Below are 19,819 nucleotides of genomic sequence, written 5' to 3' on the forward strand. Positions count from 1 at the left end.
GTCTTCTGGCTACTGCCAACTATCAAAGGTCGAAAGCATTAGAAATTAAAAGCAGAGAAAACAATTGGTTAACTTCTAAATTTAAATTTTAACGATTTGATTGAATTGTTTGAATCCATCGTCATAGCAACAACATCGATGTATTGCCGTCAGGTAGCGTTGTTTGTGTACCGGCGGAGGATCACTTTTAAAGCAAATGTGATAGGCATTTAGTATTTAGGAGGCTTTGGACAAACTGATCACAAATCAAAGCCAAAACTATCTAGTAGCATGATATTATGAAAAATCAAAGATGATAAGTTGTGCTAGTGCCATCTATGTGACAAAATTAAACTTAAATCCCTTTGCTTTATCCCATAAAAAATTGAATTATCCTGCCATCCTATTTAAGTTTTAGAATAGTTCATTCTAAATTCTGACAGTTTTTTTGATAAGATTTCATTAAGCCTTTAATTAAAAAAATTATAATTTAAAATTTTTTATATATTTAATCTTTCATTTTACAGTTTATGTTTTAAAAAGAAAATCATCACCTTTTGATACCACCTATTTTTTTTTTTTTTTTTGGCAAAATGCGCAATTACTAGGGGATTTACCCCAGAGGCACCGACTTGCAAAAATTATTGAGGGGGCTAGACATCACCGGGGGGTTAGGTGGTTATGCAATCCCACGGAGGTTCCCCCCCCCCCCCCCAAAAAAAGGTCAGATTTTTGTACCTTGAAAATGCCAGTTTACATATTTTCTGGTGTTTAATTTAAACAAACAAATGTGACATGGCGTTTTTAACGTAAAACAATCCAAAAAATGGTATACAAATTTTCTAGTTCAACTAGATCATGTCACTTGTCTTAGAAAGAGAGTTTTTGTTTCTTTTCTACGGGGAGCCGTGCAGTGCCGTAGCGAGGTATTGAAAAAAGTAGGGCACTTGACTTATATGGAAGGGCACTCCTAGAGATGTCGGCTTTAAAAAAAAATATTGTGAAGGGGAGGGGGGGGGGTCTTGCCGCGGGAAATTTTCTAAATTTGAGATCAAAAATAGTGAACTTCAAAGTTTTTTTTAAGCATTTTAAAGTCATTTAATCAACATTAGAACCCTGAAAACTCAACAATCCTGACACATATATTTTTGCTTTGAAAAAAGGAAATAATAAATACAAACACGCACAGTATTTTTGTAAAAAGGTAAATTAATTAACGCATGTTTTTTAAGACCAGTTGTTTTTTCATAAGTGATATCGGCTGACATATTCAAGTGTAAACGCAGTTTCTCATTGTCTAGGTCATTTTTGAAAAACTCACTTGATTTTTCAAAATTTGTTTCACTTTTGTTTAATAAAAGCAAGCACTCTTGTTCAACTGCAATGACCTATGTGAGTCCAGTTGATGAAAACCGCCCAATAATGCAAGATTGTACCATTTCACAAACCTCAATGTATTGCCTTGTAGTACTTTGGGATTTTGAAAGTGTGCAGTGAGCTGGCTTCGTTGTTTTCATACTTCTTTGGTATACGTCGATTCCGAGGAAGCGAAAGGATCATCATTTTGTGAAGGTTTTCCTTTTAAACACAATTCCCAAAAGCATTCAAAACTATCATGCCTCCCATTTAATATACAAATCAAACCCTCATATATTTTTTCCAGATCAGCAACACTTAGAAGAGCGCGCCGCAATGCTGCCCACTAGCAAAAGACTTGACCCGTAAGTTCGCACACTGGGACAAATTCTTAGTGTGCTTGTAGCACCGTAACACCATCATTATTCACACCACTCGTTTTCAGTTAAAATAAATAAATAAATAACATCATAGTCTTAATAACTTCTCAGTAAATTTTTCCAAGCATCCCTCATGCTTCTTCTTCTTCTTCTTTTTTTTTTTTTTTTCATTTTGGATATGACTAACCTAGATTGTGATTTTGAAATCCTGAAGTTCATCATTGAATTGCTTATACTTGTCCAATTACGATATTGAAAAGAAAGATTCTTTGGTTCACGATATGTTTCTTTCATAATTTCATCAAGTCTTCCAATAAAAAATATTATAAACTGTGTAATACATATGTATGTGTCAGTTTTACCAATTCTTTCATATTTAGATTTAAAAAAAAAAAAACGACTCACTTTATGCATTTTTTTAACCCAGTTTTTGGGTATTTACCCAGGCCTTGGGTAACTACTCGGGTAAATACCTAAAAAATATTTACCTACCCACTGGGTATTTACCCGATCCACATCACTAGTCAAGTGACTACTCTGAAATTCGCAGTCGTTTTCTTGCTGGCTGATGTACTCGGTACGCTGTCCATGTTCTTAAAGGTTAATCTTACGTTTAAATGAAATTCAATATATTTTTTTCGATTTGTTTTATTAAAAGGTTTGATTATGGGAAGAAGCAGAAAGGGGCAGTCGGAAGGGTTTGCGGCAGTGCTGGATTTATTCCAAAATAAAATGTGAAAAAGCTTTTCAAACTTCACTAGTAAATGTAGGAGAGAGAATCTAAAATTGCTATCTACTGGTGAAGCTAGAAAACATTTTTCATTTTATTTCGGCATGAATGCAGTGTGATCCCATTTCTTCTGATTCTCCTCTACAAAGAAATTGGCCCGTTATTTTGAATTTTTTAGGGGGGGGGGAGGGTTAATCTAAATAAATTTAATAGGAAACAGCAAGAACCACGACAACTGATGCAAAAAATTATTAGGTTTTCAAAGCCGGTTTGGGTCAATGGAACCCCCCCCCCCCATGACGGGCTTACAAGAAAAAAAAATGAAAGAAAAAGTTTAAAATAATCTTAAGTCGATAAGAGATTAATAAAATATTTCTTACATGTTCTAAATGTTTTTTTTTTTTTTTTCACATAAGAACTAGTGAATATTAATTTCAAAACTTTGAATGTCATGGATTTGCTACGTACTGAAATAAACCTATTTTGAATCATTTTTTAAAGTAATTTTGATTAACGAACATTAGTTCTGATGCTAGTAGAGAAAATGGTTTCTACTTCTATGTTCATTTTTCTGACATCTGGTGGATGAGAACTAAAGAATTGAAGTAACATTTAAACTTGTTTTAAAATCCTATGAATGCCTGAATAACACGTGGTTGAAATTGTACTTTTTGCACATTTTAATTAGTTCCAATACAAAAATATACCTGCGATAATTAGTTTCTTTCCTGACACTGATACTACATGATTTGACGACTAATAATCAATACATATGTTAATACGTAAATAAGAACCTTAATGCGTAATGTTCCTGCACCATGACTTACCGTTCTTGTACTTTGACTACAATAATTAATTTGACTAGTTTGTTTTTTAAAAGAATTTTGAAAATTTCATAATTGGTTAAATTGGTTAAAGCTTCAACAATTAAAATGCTGCAAAATTTAATATTTGCGTGTTTCCTTTTGTAGACGGTGTGTCACGATTCCCTTCTGGGTTTTGAAGGTTCATTAAAAGGAACTTATTACCAATACAGCTACAGTGTTGACTTTACTGGAGAGAGAAATTATGTTTTGTTTCACAAACATTCGATGCATGAACTGTTTGTGATGTGGCAGATTCTAATTCCTGTTTCAGTCTCTATAACATGTCATGATCAATGGATAGAAAAGGCAGCTGTCATCCTTTTGGCATATGTCTCGTAAACCACACAGTTTAACACACAATCTTAGATGTAAGCCCATAAAAAAATTGCTTGGAGATAGGTCAGGTGCTTCGTCTTGTTGGAAAATTAACAACCGTTGATCATTACATGTTGCAGCAAGTGAAACAAGACAGTTTTTTTTTTTTTTTTTTTGACTTGATACGTGCCACTTTACGAAAGGTTCACTTGGTGACCATTTGCACAATGAAAAGTGTACAGTTTTTCTTCAGTCAAGTGAACATTGTTGCTGTATTGTAATGTTTGCACTATGGATTGTCGCACAATCCATTTGCACAATGAAACGTGTACAGTTTTTCTTCAGTCAAGTCAACATTGCTGCTGTATTGTAATCTGTTTGCACAATGGATTGTCGCACAATCCATTTGCACAATGAAACGTCTACAGTTTTTCTTCAGTCAAGTCAACATTGCTGCTGTATTGTAATCTGTTTGCACAATGGATTGTCGCACAATCCATTTGCACAATGAAACGTGTACATTACGTGCACATAGTAATATTAAATATAGTTGAAAGAGTAGAATTTTCCGTGTTCTACGCAATTTGTTTCAACGCTCTAACTTAATTACGGCGGGAATTATTTACGTTTTTAGCTCAATTTTTTTTAGGCTTAGTTGAAATTTAGGCTTTATTTTCTTCATTAAATCCACCAATAAAAAGTGAAGGAATTGTCCCACAGTTTTCTTTTTGATGCCATTGGAAAGAGCCTTTTTTTTTTTTTACCCCAGATCTAACTCGACCTAAGGTCGAAAGTTTAACAATCTATCTCAATTTGAAAAAAAGTTACAAGCGAATTAAATGAACTTCCACGGTAATGCTTTTCGAATCCATTGTTTATTTTCGTCTTTCTCATTTTTCAATTCTTAAACTTATTTTAATTTGTGTTTCCATGGTTGCGCTTTATAAACCCATCTTTCTCATTTTATTTTAATTTCTTAAAAGTATTTTAATATCTGTCGTCATTGTTTGGAAGGGAAATTTTTTGCTTGATAGTTTTTTTTTCTTTCATTTAAGCCTAGTTATTGAATATACATCACTTGACACAAAGATTATTTTCACGGTAGACCGGGCAAAGCCGGGCAACGCAGCTAGTCATAAATAGAAATGTGTTTGTGAACATTTTTTGCACAGCATTGGTCCGAGGCAGAATAGTAAACTTGATATTCGGTCGAAGCCAAATAATTGAGGGATGGGCCAGTAGGCTAAATATTTGTTGTACAACTACTTTGTAGTAGACTGACCCATGATCGCTGATTTCCACCCTGATCACATGGTTTTTTTCTGAAAAGCTTTTTACTTCATTTTACAAAAAAGGAAGTATTGTATTCGCGAAAAAATTTTCACTCAGAAATCGGCCTTCATTTCCATTTTGCTCACCCCCGATTGAATGTTGAGTTTTTTTTCGATCCGACCACACGTGGATATATGCATAAGAACGTACAGACACCCAAAATATCCATTTTGACGATCCCCGAGTTAATTACAACGAGTTTTCTTGTGACGTCTGTATGTACGTATGTATGTGCGTATGTGTGTATGTATCTCACATAACTCAAAAACGGTATGTCCTAGAAAGTTTAAATTTGGTACGTGGACTCCTAGTGGGGTCTACGTGTGCGCCTTCCATTTTGGTGGCATTCGGATGTTTCTAAGGGGGTCTTTTGCCCCTTTTTGGAGGGAAATCATTGTTAATTTCGATGTAAACTTAAGTGGTGTTATAATTTGGCGGACACTTGGCGATATATCGCCATTCTTTAGGTCTCCAAGTTTTTTCGCCAACTTGGCAAAAAATTTGGCGATTTTTTTTTTTTTTTAATTTGGTTTCAATTTGGCCACTGTTGGTGATATTTAGAGAGTAAACAATTGAATCACATTAAAATTGCCAATAATGGGAAAATGACATTAAATTGGAGTAAAAGGAAGTCATGTGATGCACACATCTGCTCGTTTTTTATATTTACCCCCTCCCCTGTTTAAGCAAACATTACACTTAGTTTCGATCATTTTTGAACGTATGTACAGTGGACTCTCTCTATTCGGAACACTCATGGGACTGAACAAAAGTCTTCAGATTATGCTGGTGTTCATTATAGAGGGAGACGAAATTAATGTTTATGTGGCAACTTAAGCCACAGGGAAAGGGATAATCCCTACGCAGGGGATTTGAAGGGCATCTTCCCTATCCGAAGGGGAATTCCAATCAGATGAAACGGACACTGCATGTAGTTAAGACGCGTATGTGTTGGCTCGGATCAAATAAGGATCCGAGTGGAATTATGGAAACTAAACCCAACATTTGTAAATAGTTGTATATATGTGTTAGTAGTATTGTTTGTTGTGGTATATAATAGTAGTGTTGTGATTGTGAATAAAATGGAAAAAATGAAATTGGTTGAAGTTATTGGACTTGTACGAAAACACGCAACAAGTCGTAACATAAGTGTTGCGACAGTTTATGTGCTCCCGGGACCATTAGAATCTGTTCAGAATATTTGGGTGTTCACATTCGCGAGTGTTCAGATAGAGAGAGTCCACTGTATTTACTTATGTAATAGGTACATACATGTACCTATTACATGTTTATATGCAAAATGAGGGGCCAAATTATATGCAAATTGGAGTGGGATCGTAACTGGAACACAATTTGAATTGGGCACTAACTTTTTTGGCTAACTGGCCCTTGGATACTACCTTTTTTTGAGCAATCACGATTGCTTATTGCTTTTACTTGACTGATTTGATGTGCTATCATTTTATTTTCCCGCCAGCACCCTCCGCACCATCACCGTCGACCGGCTCCTCACGATGCTGCTCCTATAGCGAAAACTGTCTCCAAGTTGCATCCATGTCCTACACACACGAGCATACATGGACACACACAAGCACATACACCCACACAAGCACATACACACACATACACCTACACACATACACAAACATACACTTACATACACAAACACATACACACACACACACAACTACCCACACATTCATGCCTGCACACAGACACAAACACATATGCCTACACACATACACATACCCCGCCCCAACGCACACAAACACTCATACACACAACTACCAACACTCATGCATGCACACACAAACACACATACCTCCCCCCCTCCCACAAACACACACGCCTACATACACGCACACACTCGTGATTGCGAAAAACATAATTTGAATTCAAAATGACAAAATTCAAATTATTTTTTTTTTTTTTTAAGTCTTAAGCAATGCCCACCGAGGACTGAGACTGTACCGAGCAAACTTCATTTTGCATTGACAACTACGTAAATACTTTTATTAAAGATCTTTAACACATTATTTCAACAGAGTTCGTACGCTCCTTCAAAATTCCTCCAATACTCCTTCATTTGGGAAATTTTTTTTAAGGGACCTTCAAACTCCTTCATTTTGGTTTTAACTCCTTCTTTTTTAGTTCAAAACTACAAAATCTTCTTCTATGAGAGTAACTTAAAATACTTTGATCGACAACTAATTTCGTCACAAGGGCAATTTCAATGTAGTAATTTCGTGCATTTATTTTTTCCGTAAAGATGTGATTTACACACTGTTAAAAATTCAGGAAGATTTTCTGGTAATTGTTACTGTAAAATTGCATCGCCGACGCATCGCTGATTTTTACGGTAATTTATACCGGAGAAATAAGCGATCCTAGCGCCAACTGGTTGCTGTGGCCTACCGAGGAAACCGTAAAATTTTACAGTAACATTTGATTTTTACGGTAATAGTTACTGGCAACATGGATGCCAGTAACAATTACCGTAAATTTTCCGGAAAATTTTTAACAGTGAATTGATCGTAATTAAGTCATAAAAGTTGAAGATGAAAATTTTATTAGAAGACTAAGGCATTTCATAAGTGAAGTAAAACATGCCTGAATGTTGCTTGGCTATTTTTTTCAAATTTTGTGATTATTGTTTTTCCACAGCACTCTCAGCTGCAAAAGTCAGGTTGTCTAGTTGTTACTTAAATATTTAAAAAATACATAAGTACTGTCCAACCACGGATTGCATGGAATTTTCAAACATCCAGATAAGACGAATCTATGTGAATGAGGGGGAAAAGTAAAAATTTGATGCGCGTATTCCGCTCATTTGAATGAGACTCCATAGACTAATAATAAGAGTAGACCGAGCTTTCTCATTCTTGCTGATGAAGAAAATTGGTTCATAGATGTATCATGTGACTAGTGGAAGGGTTTGGCGAAGACTTTGGCAGCATGGTTGCTAGATGGCAGCATTATCTACAGTTTGGCACTCGACATGTATTTTACGACAATGTGTTTTCATTAAAAAAAAACTTCCATTTGCAGGGATTGAACTGTTTTTCTTTTAATTATGCATTATTTTGACATTAGTAATAGTTTTTGATCAGTTTTCGGTAACTTTTATTTCCTTTGGAGCTGTCAGCGTTGGCGTGAACGAAATGGCGTAAACGTTTTGCGTTAACGTAAAAATGTACTCATCGGTATCTTAAATTGAAACTGTAGGTAAAAATCTTACCGTTTGCTGATTCTTCTTGGTCGCTTGCATCTTTTATTGCTTAGAGAGTTATTGAAATTGACTAAAGAAAATGCACAATACTATCTAAACGAAAATCTCACTATATTACCAAAATATTTACAACCTAGAATAACAAATTTACAAATCCGACTCCATAAAAGATCATTCTTCCGTGTTCCATCAATTCTATTTATTTTATTTCTTGCTCGCGTTGATCGTCTGCTACGATCAACGCCCGCTGTCGCTAGGATATCCACCAGTCACATGGTTTGGTTTATGAGCAGCAAAAGGGTTGCCATAGCTCGGTCTACTCTTATTATTAGTCTATGTGAGACTCTGCTTCTGCGAAAGCTGACATCGCTAAAAAAATAACAGGCTCGTCCATTTCCGGCTGTAAAACGGATGTTTGTCTTTCCATACAATCCGTGGTCGGACAGTATACTGTCCGACCAGTCCGACAATATCTGTACTATATTTAGTGATTGTATTAAAAACACAATTGTTTAGTAAATCGCAGTTATGTTATTGTAAAAAGGGTCTTCCACAAGTGATGTCATGTCTTGAGGAGGAGACGGGTTCGTGAAATTGTGACAAGGAAAAGAAAGAGAGTGACAAAAAGCGACAACACAGTTATTTAGTTATTGCAACAATATGTTCATAAAAAATATGACAAGTGACAAAAGGAGGAGTTAGTAAAAATGTGACACTTTATGATAGAGGGGTAGGTATATATATATAATGACAGCTTATAGTACTAATCCAAAATCTTATTTTACTCCTTCAAAACTCCTCCAAAACTCCTTTATTTTATTTCTGAAATTGAGTACGAACCCTGTTTCAATTTCAGATCTGAAGTACCATTCATTATACTAAATAATTCGCCATTCCTATTCTCTGGGACTGTGGGGAAATAAATTTGTGGATTTTTCTGCTCATTGGGTAAAAGAGCTTGTGCAATAAGGCGATAAGGGGCTTTCAGATGAGTAAAAATTGGTCAAACAAACGTTTTTTCATTCATTATATTTCTAAAAATTAGACCTTTAGCTGAACCGTTTAAAAAGAAAAAGAGCTGAATCGGTGGAAAACTGGCGAAGTTATGACACTTTTTGTAGGAGCCACGCCCCCTTTTTTTATTAAAAAATGCATATAAAAATGCATATAAAATGCATGAGTAAAAAAAAAGCATATAATATTTAAATTTTTAATACTAATACCATTTTAAATGAATCATAAGACCTTATTTGTGGTGAATTTGTATTTAAAACTAATTTGTTTGTTCAATAATGAAATTGGCAATAAAACAGAAAATAGACATAATTACAAAATTCAAACTGCTCCTTGCAAACGAATTATCATTTCAATTTGCTGAAAATTTTATGCCAAGTTTTTAAGTGGTTTGTTAATATTTTGTTGTGAAAGATTTTTCTGTTTGATTAGTTTTGTGGAGTATATTTGCTATATTTTATTGAAATATGAACTTATTTTATCGAAAACGTCTAGTTTTCGGCTTTTCTCCTCATTATTTATCTTTAGGACAAAATTTTGAAAAAGTAATTCCAACGTCCTAATTTCGGTTGTTTTACGTATCATATTTTGCTAGTATTTTATAAATTTGATGAATTTTCGTTTGCAAGGAGTAATATAACAAAAGCGTTATAAAATCTAAATTTAAATTTAAAAAAAAATTAAATTTCAAAATAATTCAATGAAATTTTATATTTGAGTTAGTGTTAGCATCATGTAAATATGCTGAAAATTTCAAAGAAATTCATTGAAAATTACTTTAAAAAAAATTGAAACCCCCGTATCGCCTTACATACAAAGATACAAGAAACTGTGACCCCCGTGAAGTTATGCCACATCAATTTAGACCCCAGTGCTCCCTTCACCCCAGGAGCGGATCCAGAAATTTTTGTAAGGGGGGGTCAGGTTGTAATGGTCAGCGTTACGCCTCCTACTTAAGGGGTCACAATACCTTTCAAGCATATTTTTTTTTTAATTTAAGTAAATTCTATTTTTTGTTCAAACCATAACATGATTACTTAGTTTGTTATCAATAATTTTTTTAAAAAATTTTAAAATATTCCTTACTTTTTTTAAAAATTCAAAACATTTAGGAAAATTTCAATTTTTTTAAAATCCCTATGACTTTTTTTTTGTTTTTAAACTAATATAAAAAAAATCTTTTTGCTAAACGATCACAATCATCAACTCTAAAAATCTGTGCATTCATTTGCTTTTGTGTTTACTAGAAAATTTTCTGTGATCAATTACGGAGAAAATCGTATTTTTTTTCAAAAAAATTTGGTTTTTAAAGGTATAACATGCTCTAAACATTTGAATAATTTATAAAATGCTTATCCAATGCACAGTTTTGTTAAATATATTATCTTAATTGCAAAAAGTATTACTTTAAAGCTGTATCTTTCATAGAAAAAAATCCTTAGGGATTCTTATGACACAAAAACACTTACACACATACTACTGTGTGTGTAGGTGTGTATATGTATATGTGTGTAGGTTATGACACGAAAACACAAAAAAAAAAAAAACCGATCATCGAGAAAAATCAATTTAAAGTTTTCTTTTTGCATAAGAACACATAGCGAGCACTACCTAAAATCATTCATCTTAATATATAAAAATCTTCTGTGCGGACGTTTGTCACCATAAGGCTTTTAAATGGCTGGACCGATTTTGATCAAATTTTTTGTGTGTAATTGAAGTGTGGCAAGCATGGTTTTGAAGCGCGATGGATCGAATCGGAAACGTTTTTGTTAATTAATTAATTAATTTAAACATTGGTTGGCTATATCTCCCAAATGATTAATATTTATTTTAATCTATTGTTGAGCGAGAACTGAAATAAATATTTAACCGGTTGCCAAAGGACAATAAGAAAGCCAGTTCTGCTTTTTGTAATGAAATTTCCTACTGTGATATGTCAATTGAGAATAGATAAAACGTAGAGAAAGTGTGTGTGTGTGTGTGTGTGTGAAGCCTTCATTTCTTGAAAGCAACGATTTTAGGTCCCGAGATATATTTTAAAGTAAAGTACTGGTAAAGTAAAGTTCACGCAAAACGTGTGCTCTGTCGCCGTAGTTGAACCATGTGACCGGGTCGGTGCTTTAGGTTTTCCTGACCAAATGATCAGAAAGTATCGTGCCCAGCAACATTTGTTTCTCGGCTCAAATCCATCTCAGTTTTGGCACCAATGTCAAGAATACTTTAATAATAAACTGATTAGTTTGATAATCCTTAAAGGAAAAGATGATGGAATTTAAAGACGAAACAAATTTTATTTTCGTTCAGGTAAATTACAACAGCTTAGTTCTGTACACAAAAGATCAGTGCAGTGGAAGATCTTTAATTTTGGTGGAAAGAACAAATTAGGCAATATTTGAAGTTTTAAAAGTTTTCCTGCAAAAGATCAGACGGCTAATCGGTCGGAGTTAGCTTCGCTCACTGATCCGCTGGATTACAGTAACGTGGTGACTTGGCGACTTTGGCTTTAAACAATAGAGTTGGGTGATCATTTGTTTACATTTTGAAGCTACTGTTAATGTAATTTATTGTATTTTTTGTTTATTTGGCGAAATATTTCGAATTGCAAAGAATTGTTTTTCGTTTTTAAAGAGTGTTTCGTCACTTTGATTGAAGAATGTATTTATTTTACATCGGAGGAGGGGGAGGGGGGGTGATTTTCGCTTATTCAAAGAACTGTTTTTACCTTTATCATTTTTTTAAACGATATCCTTTCGATTGTTTTATTCTTTTTCATATGGGGGATGTTGCAGCGGGATTTTCTGTTGGTTCTAAATGGGTAGTTAGTTTTTTACACTTAATATCTGAGGACGGTTTTTATCCTTTGAGTATGGCTGAAGAAACAAACCATTGTGACGTCGTGAGTCACAGATGTAAAGATTAACAATTCCAATCTTTTCATTAAATCAAAACACACCACGAACAAGGAAGGACTAAACCCCTTTTTAAAATTAACGAAAAAAAAATTTATTTACAAAAAAAAAAATAAAAATCGTTACATTGATGGGGTTACAAATTCAGGCAAACACAGTTGCCTCAGTGGTGGTCACGAAAAAAAAATCACGGTTTCCAACGAAACCGGAGAAATGCCTAAGGGCACCTGTTTCTCTCAAGTCCTAGAGCAATCTGCTTTTCAAAAGTGTGGATCGAGGTCTTTTTCGAAGAAACGGGGCTTGTCCACTAAGCCCCCTTAAAATATCCCATTGGTGGAAACTTGGTGACGAACACTGCTACGTTGTTTTTGTAGAAGAAACCAGGGCCCGGATTCGTTGGTCGACCGGCGCCTCATTAACATGGAGCACACCTCCCCGTCTGCGGTTTTTCGGCAACGACAAAGTCGGACACCGTCCAGGGCTGTCAGGCAAACTCGTCACACCTGGTTTTAAAACTGTCCGAAGTGGTGCCAGACAGTCTAGTCCTTTATTTAGAAGCGGTATTCCAACAAAGGCACAAAGGCGTAGAAGAAGAATAGCTGTCCGTCAGTTCCACAGAGTACGGTCGGGCATCCCCGTCGCACAATGGACGCGCGGCATCAAAAAGGGCACAGGACTGAAGATGCCACACCATCAAGCACGGGAGAAAAAATAGTTAATAAAACAACTGCCCAGTGGGGATTAGATAAATCAAGTTGTAATAAATGTACGCATTCTGACATCAAGCAGCTTAAAACATTTTCTTTTTACTTATTTTTTTTTTCAACAAAACGGTTCAAACATTTGATAGTTTATTGAAGTTTTTTAACTTTCAAACTTACAAATTTTGAACAAAACAACGTCTGTCGGGTCCTCTAGTAACTTTTTAAATATTTAAACTAAAGCAATGAAACTTTCCCCCTGTGTTTAGACTAGTGTTTAGTTTTGAAATAAGAAATAGTTTTTTTTTTATTGTTTGGTCATTTTTCAGGTACTGTAACCCCTTAAAAGTATCAGTTAAGCAGGGGTGCCCATCCCCCCCCCCAAATGCGATCGAAACCTTGTCAATATTTTCCCGCTACATTTTGCAATGCCGCAGCTTGCGCTATAGATTATATTCCTTTACATTTTCATCAAAACTCATATTTCTTTAGGTAGACAGGTTAATCACGTTACCCTAAGCTCTGAATACATAAGATTACAGCTATTAAATAGTTGAAAAAAGCTCAGACAACATGTGGTTTGAGTTGGAAGAGTGCTTTGAAAAAACTTTAAGCTCATTAGAAATGATTCTTCTTTTGAAAATTAGCAAAAAATTAAAAATAGCAATGGCCCAGTAAACGAACCCAGTCAGTTCTTTGAATTATGACGCGCTAAGAAGAAATACCGAACAGAAGCAAGCAAAAAAAAAAAAAAAAAATATATATATATATATTAACATTGATTCCAGGTACTATATTTTCGGATTTAAAAATTTGAAGTTCAAAAATAATCTCTACATAGTATAAAATGAAGTCTCCCAAAAGCGTCTGTGTGTTTGAATTCGCAAAACGCGAGAACTACCCAGCCGATTTTGCTGCAATTTTCACAGTTTGTTCCTTTAAGTCCTGAGAAGGTTTGCAGACCAGTTCGAAAACAATTCGATGAATTGTTCTTTTTTTATTCCAATTTAGGCCCAATTTTCACATAAATTCCCGAATATGGGGGTGAACAATTACTCGCAATATTGCATATCGTTGGAAAGGGAAGAATTTTCCGCGTTCTACGCAATTTGTTCCAATGCTCTAACTTAATTTCAGCGGGATTTTTTACGTTTTTAGCTCGAATTTTTTTAGGCTTAACTGAAATTTAGGCACTACTTTCTTCATTAAATCCATCAATAAAAAGTGAAGGAATTGTCCCACAGTTTTCGTTTTGACTCCATTGGAAAGAGCTGCATTTTTTACTCCAGATCTAACTCGACCTAAGGTAGCAAAATTAACCCTCTATCTCCATTAGAAAAAAAGTTACAAGCGAATTAAATGAAGTTCGAAAATCTGTTCTCTATTCAAGTTTTTAACCATTTTATTTTGCGTTTCCACGGTAACGCTTTTTGAATCCATTGTTTATTTCCATCTTTCTCATTTTCAATTCTTAAACTTATTTTATTTTGTGTTTCCATGGTTACGCCTTTTAAATCTATCTTTCTCATTTTATTTTAATTTCTTAAAAGTATTTTAGTATCTGTCGTCATTGTTTGGCGAGAAAATTTTCCATGGTGTTTTTTTTTTCTTTCATTTATTCCTGGTTATTGAAGATCTTCACTTGACGCAACGGTTTTTTTCAAGGTAGACCGAGCAAAGCCTGGCAGCGCAGCTAGTCATAACATAAATCTTGTCACGGGGGGTCAGCTGGCCCTTTGATCCTCTCCTGAATCCGTCCTTGCTTCACCCTCATTCCATACGTCGCTGCTCTATTTGCTCTGCTTCATACTTTTTCCGTGTTTGATTTATTATCTACTTGATAATTCTCAAATATTGTTTTTTTTTTTTAACTTATTGATTACTTTTACTTTTACCTATCACATGTTTATCTCACTTCATTTCAGACCGTGGACTCTGGCATACAAACAGTCGTCGAAGATCTGAGAAAGATTTTAACAATTTTAAGTCGGGAGATCTTGTTTTAGAATTGAAATGTCAACTCGAGTTCACTGGAAGATCAGAGTCCGACGAACGCTGGAAATTGGTTCAATATGTTCATTCGGCAAATGAGTGAAACGAAGTGAAATGCTGTGCTGTGTATTTCTCAAAAATTTGCTGAATTTTTATAACCAGAAATCCATTAACTAACAACAAATCAATGATAATGAATGAATTCAGAAGAAATTTTTTCGTTTCTCTTCCTTGCGAATTCTGATGAAATATTTTCTCCCCTTTCGACAACTGGTACCAGGCTGACATAATTTATCTAAGTAAGTTCTCTTGTCCGCGTGATTTCTCTAAAAAAGTATTTTTCTCTTGGGTCGTGCCATTGGAGGCAATGTACAGGCTGTGTACAATTTTTTGGCTGTTTTGTTGTAATAGTTTTTTGTGTCAAGCACAATACTTGTGATGATCCAGACTGGCCAAATAAATATTTGTGTCATGTTTAAACAAAAGTTTTGTATGGAGATTCGTAAGATACAAAATAATTCGTACATTTACTTCCAACCTTCTGAAATCTTTCCGTACTTTGCAACTGCCAAAGGAGGAATAATATTAACCGTATAGAAAAAAATCGTGTATCTGTGAAGGTGGAAAATTTTTTCTTGTGCTTCAAATTTATGATTACGATGAATATAGAGACCATAAGAATTGTGTATACTGGAGGTGTTATAAGGAACCGATAATGCAAATACTTATGAAATGCCTTACGAGATTGAGGTCGTGTCAAATTTGGACGAGGTCTTCATAAAAATTTGACTGCCAAAGCAAACGGCACGCAGGCAAACTGAGATAAAAAGATTTTAAGACTTTTGGTTGACAAAATGAACTTGTGTGACATAAAATCTAGCAATGCATTTTAGTGTGAAGAATTTATTCTTTTTTTAAATTCTTTGAAGCCTGTTTTAAAGTTTACTGCAGGACAAATATATGAGATTTTATTTAAAAGCCATTTATGATTTCGTGATTTCTTTCAGTGCGGAAACCCATCATTTAGTGAGTTGTTTTGTGAGAGTTATTCATACCGTTCCGCCATGGCATATCAATCCGAGATCCATCATGGATCTAAAAATTTATGTGAACATTGTTCGAAAGCGTTTGCATCCGCTTCCGCTTTAAGGAGGCATATGAGAACTCACGCTGACGAAAACCCTTTCTCTGTCGGCGAAAAGTCATTTTCCTGTGAAGTTTGTTCTAGGGAATTTTCTCGTTCTGATAGCCTGAAACGACACTTGAGAACGCATACTGTCGAAAAGCCATGTAAAAAGCGATTTCCCTGTGAAGTTTGCTCAAAAGACTATTCTCAAATGACGCATCTCAAAACACACTTGAGAACCCATACTGGGGAAAAGCCATTTTCCTGCGAAGTTTGCTCAAAAGATTTTTCTCAAATGTCGAATCTCAAAGTACATTTGCGAACCCATACCGGGGAAAAGCGATTTTCCTGCGAAGTTTGCTCAAAAGACTTTACTCAAATGACGAATCTCAAAATACATTTGCGAACCCATACCGGGGAAAAGCCATTTTCCTGTGAAGTGTGTTCTAAAAAATTTTCTCGACTTTCACACCTGAAAGACCACTTTGGAACCCATTCTGTCAAAAAGTCATTTTCGTGCCAAGTTTGCTCTAGGGAATTTTCTCGTTGTGATAGCCTGAAAAAACACTTGAGAACCCATACTGTCTAAAAACCAGTTGCCTGTAAAGTGTGTTCTGAGGAATTTTCTGACTGATCAAACCTGAAAGTACACTTGAGAACCCATTCCAGTGAAAAGCGATTTTCCTGCGAAATTTGCTCAAATCATTTTTCTCAAATGTCGAGTCTCAAAGTACATTTGCGAACCCATACCGGGAAAAAGCGATTTTCCTGTGAAGTTTGCTCCAAAGAATTTTCTCAAATGACGCATCTCAAAATACATTTGCGAACCCATACCGGGGCAAAGCCATTTTCCTGGGAAGTGTGCTATAAAAAATTTTCTCGACTAACACAACTGAAAGACCACTTTGGAACCCATTCTGTCAAAAAGTCATTTTCGTGCCAAGTTTGCTCTAGGGAATTTTCTCGTTGTGATAGCCTGAAAAAACACTTGAGAACCCATACTGTCTAAAAACCAGTTGCCTGTAAAGTGTGTTCTGAGGAATTTTCTGACTGATCAAACCTGAAAGTACACTTGAGAACCCATTCCAGTGAAAAGCGATTTTCCTGCGAAATTTGCTCAAAACATTTTTCTCAAATGTCGAGTCTCAAAGTACATTTGCGAACCCATACCGGGAAAAAGCGATTTTCCTGTGAAGTTTGCTCCAAAGAATTTTCTCAAATGACGCATCTCAAAACACACTTGAGAACCCATACTGGGGCAAAGCCATTTTCCTGGGAAGTGTGCTATAAAAAATTTTCTCGACTAACACAACTGAAAGACCACTTTGGAACCCATTCTGTCAAAAAGTCATTTTCGTGCCAAGTTTGCTCTAGGGAATTTTCTCGTTGTGATAGCCTGAAAAAACACTTGAGAACCCATACTGTCTAAAAACCAGTTGCCTGTAAAGTGTGTTCTGAGGATTTTTCTGACTTATCAAACCTGAAAGGACACTTGAGAACCCATTCCGGTGAAAAGCGATTTTCCTGCGAAGTTTGCTCAAAAGACTTTTCTCAAATGACGAATCTCAAAACACATTTGCGAACCCATACCGGGGAAAAGACATTCTCCTGTGAAGTTTGCTCAAAAGAATTTTCTCAAATGACGAATCTCAAAACACACTTGAGAACCCATACCGGGGAAGAGCGATTTTCCTGCGAAGTTTGCTCAAAAGATTTTTCTCAAATGTCGAGTTTAAAACACATTTACTAATCCATACCGGGGAAAAGACATTCTCCTGTGAAGTTTGCTCAAAAGAATTTTCTCGACTTTCATACCTGAAAAACCACTTTGGAACCCATGCTGACGAAAAATCATTTTCGTGCGAAGTTTGCTCTCGGGAATATTCAAATTGTGATAGCCTGAAAAAACACTTGAGAACCCATACTGTCTAAAAGCCAGTTGCCTGTAAAGTGTGTTCTGAGGAATTTTCTGACTTATCAAACCTGAAAGTACACTTGAGAAACCATACTGGGGAGCATATAAGCTACCTTTACTTCTGTTCGGACGTAGGAAAATTTCAGGCCCTCTCATTGGCTTATTCGAGTGTCAATCAAAGCTTCAAAGCTGTGACGCCTGTGATGTTGCAAGTCGTCTTTCGTAGTGTGTTTCTTGTTTGTAATCTGCTAAATACGAATAAGCATTTGCATATGAGATCTTATATTGAATGTTGTTGACAAAAACAACATTCTTATTTCCAATCAATTTCATCCTTTGCAAAACAAATGAAAGCTGCCTTTGAGAAAATATGCCTCGAAATAATAATAGGTGGCGCCATCTTTAAGCAAAAAATGCATGTTTTACGACAATGTTTTAATTTAATTTGAATTTTTTTAAAACAATTCCCATGGTAAATCATTTTGTTAATTAAAAAGCGAATTCCGCAATTTTTCATATTCTTAATGATATTTAATGCAATTTAAACAGCTGTTCGTAAAGAAATTATTACCGTTTCAGTTAATAACAAATACGTATTGTGAGTAGTTTTATATATGCTAATTTCTAATATAATTTGCTTTTGTGCCAGTAAATAAATTGTTTATCGTATAACTTTTCTTTCTCGTAGCTATATCTATTGCTTCACATTGTATCTGGCTAATATATTATGTACATATGTTTTACAATATTTACTTTATTTTTATGTGAGTTTAATATGAATAAATTATGATTAGTTCCCTTTTGGTTTTCGAGTACACGTGACTGGTCTAGAAAGCCATAGTATTATTAAAATAATAATTTTTCCACATCATATGAAGAGAAATTACATTTTCATAAAACAGTTGCGAAACGATTCAGAACCAAAGAAGTTTTGTAACACTTACACACACACACACACACACACACTTTTATTAATAAATATGTAAATTATGAAAGTATGTTCATCATAGTTTTCAACTTCTCAAGTTTTACGAGAAACACAGAGTTGTAAAACAGCTTGTTTTAAAGACATTTTAAGTTTGATGCAAAAAAAAAAGAAATTTTCACAAGATGTTAAATTCAATTTTTTTTAATACTTTGAAATTTTTTAAATGAATGTATAATATTTAACGTATTTGAATGATTATATTCAAATGGTTTCAAAACTATTCATGAAACCACGAAGGTCTTATTTCGACGATAGGAAGGTCGAAGGTTTTTGCTACTTTTGCTGAAAATATTTAGCTGCTGCTGATCTCTTCATGGGCCCAGTATAAAAAATTTAGTTGCATTTATTACAATACGTTAAAAGTCATAGATTGATTTCAAAATTTTCAAAATTGTCTCAAAAATTGTTAAATTTTCAAGTTTTAGATTTTCGTGAAACAACTCCCCCCCCCCCCCAAATGTATTTATGTTAAATCTTATACATATAAAATCTGAGTATCTATCTATCTATCTATGTCCAAGCTTCTTCTCCCGAACCACAGTGAACTGACCATCGAACCAGGTATCGATGGATTCGTCATCTTCCCGTCTTCATGTTTGGCTGTTTAACATAATCCTCCGATAATAATGAGCGGAGATATCAATTAAAAATTATTAATTATGACTCTTAGATTTCAAAATAAAATCCATATTTTTCGAAGGCTTTCCTCCATTCAAATTATTATTCAGTGCTTCATCTCAACTTTCAGCAACAACGCTTTTATTAAAATGTATAGCGTGAAGAAAATCATTAAGATAAAAGATCTGTTGCCATTTTTTTTCTCGAATATGAACAGGTAAAATTCTTGTTTTTGTTTTGAGGCTTCTCCTGTAATCAGGGGATTTAAAATGTTTCCTTTTTATGGTTTTTTCCGCAATCTCTGCCGCAAAATTTCACTGACTTTTTTTTTTTGGTTCAAGCCTGAGTGTTGAACTCGGGTCACTT

The 19,819-nt window shown here is 34.7% G+C and overlaps 1 protein-coding gene across 1 annotated transcript in view; it reads left to right on the plus strand.

The window, feature by feature from the left end:
• The window catches only part of LOC129232851 (protein krueppel-like), a 57,067-nt gene that overhangs the window by 28,551 nt on the left and 8,697 nt on the right, over positions 1–19,819 (plus strand). The window contains exon 2 of the mRNA XM_054866950.1: positions 17,369–17,463. Within this exon, the coding sequence (XP_054722925.1) occupies positions 17,369–17,463 (95 nt within the window). The remainder of the gene's footprint in view (positions 1–17,368; positions 17,464–19,819) is intronic.

Source organism: Uloborus diversus, unplaced genomic scaffold, assembly GCF_026930045.1.
Source record: "Uloborus diversus isolate 005 unplaced genomic scaffold, Udiv.v.3.1 scaffold_14, whole genome shotgun sequence".
Lineage (NCBI taxonomy): Eukaryota > Metazoa > Arthropoda > Arachnida > Araneae > Uloboridae > Uloborus > Uloborus diversus.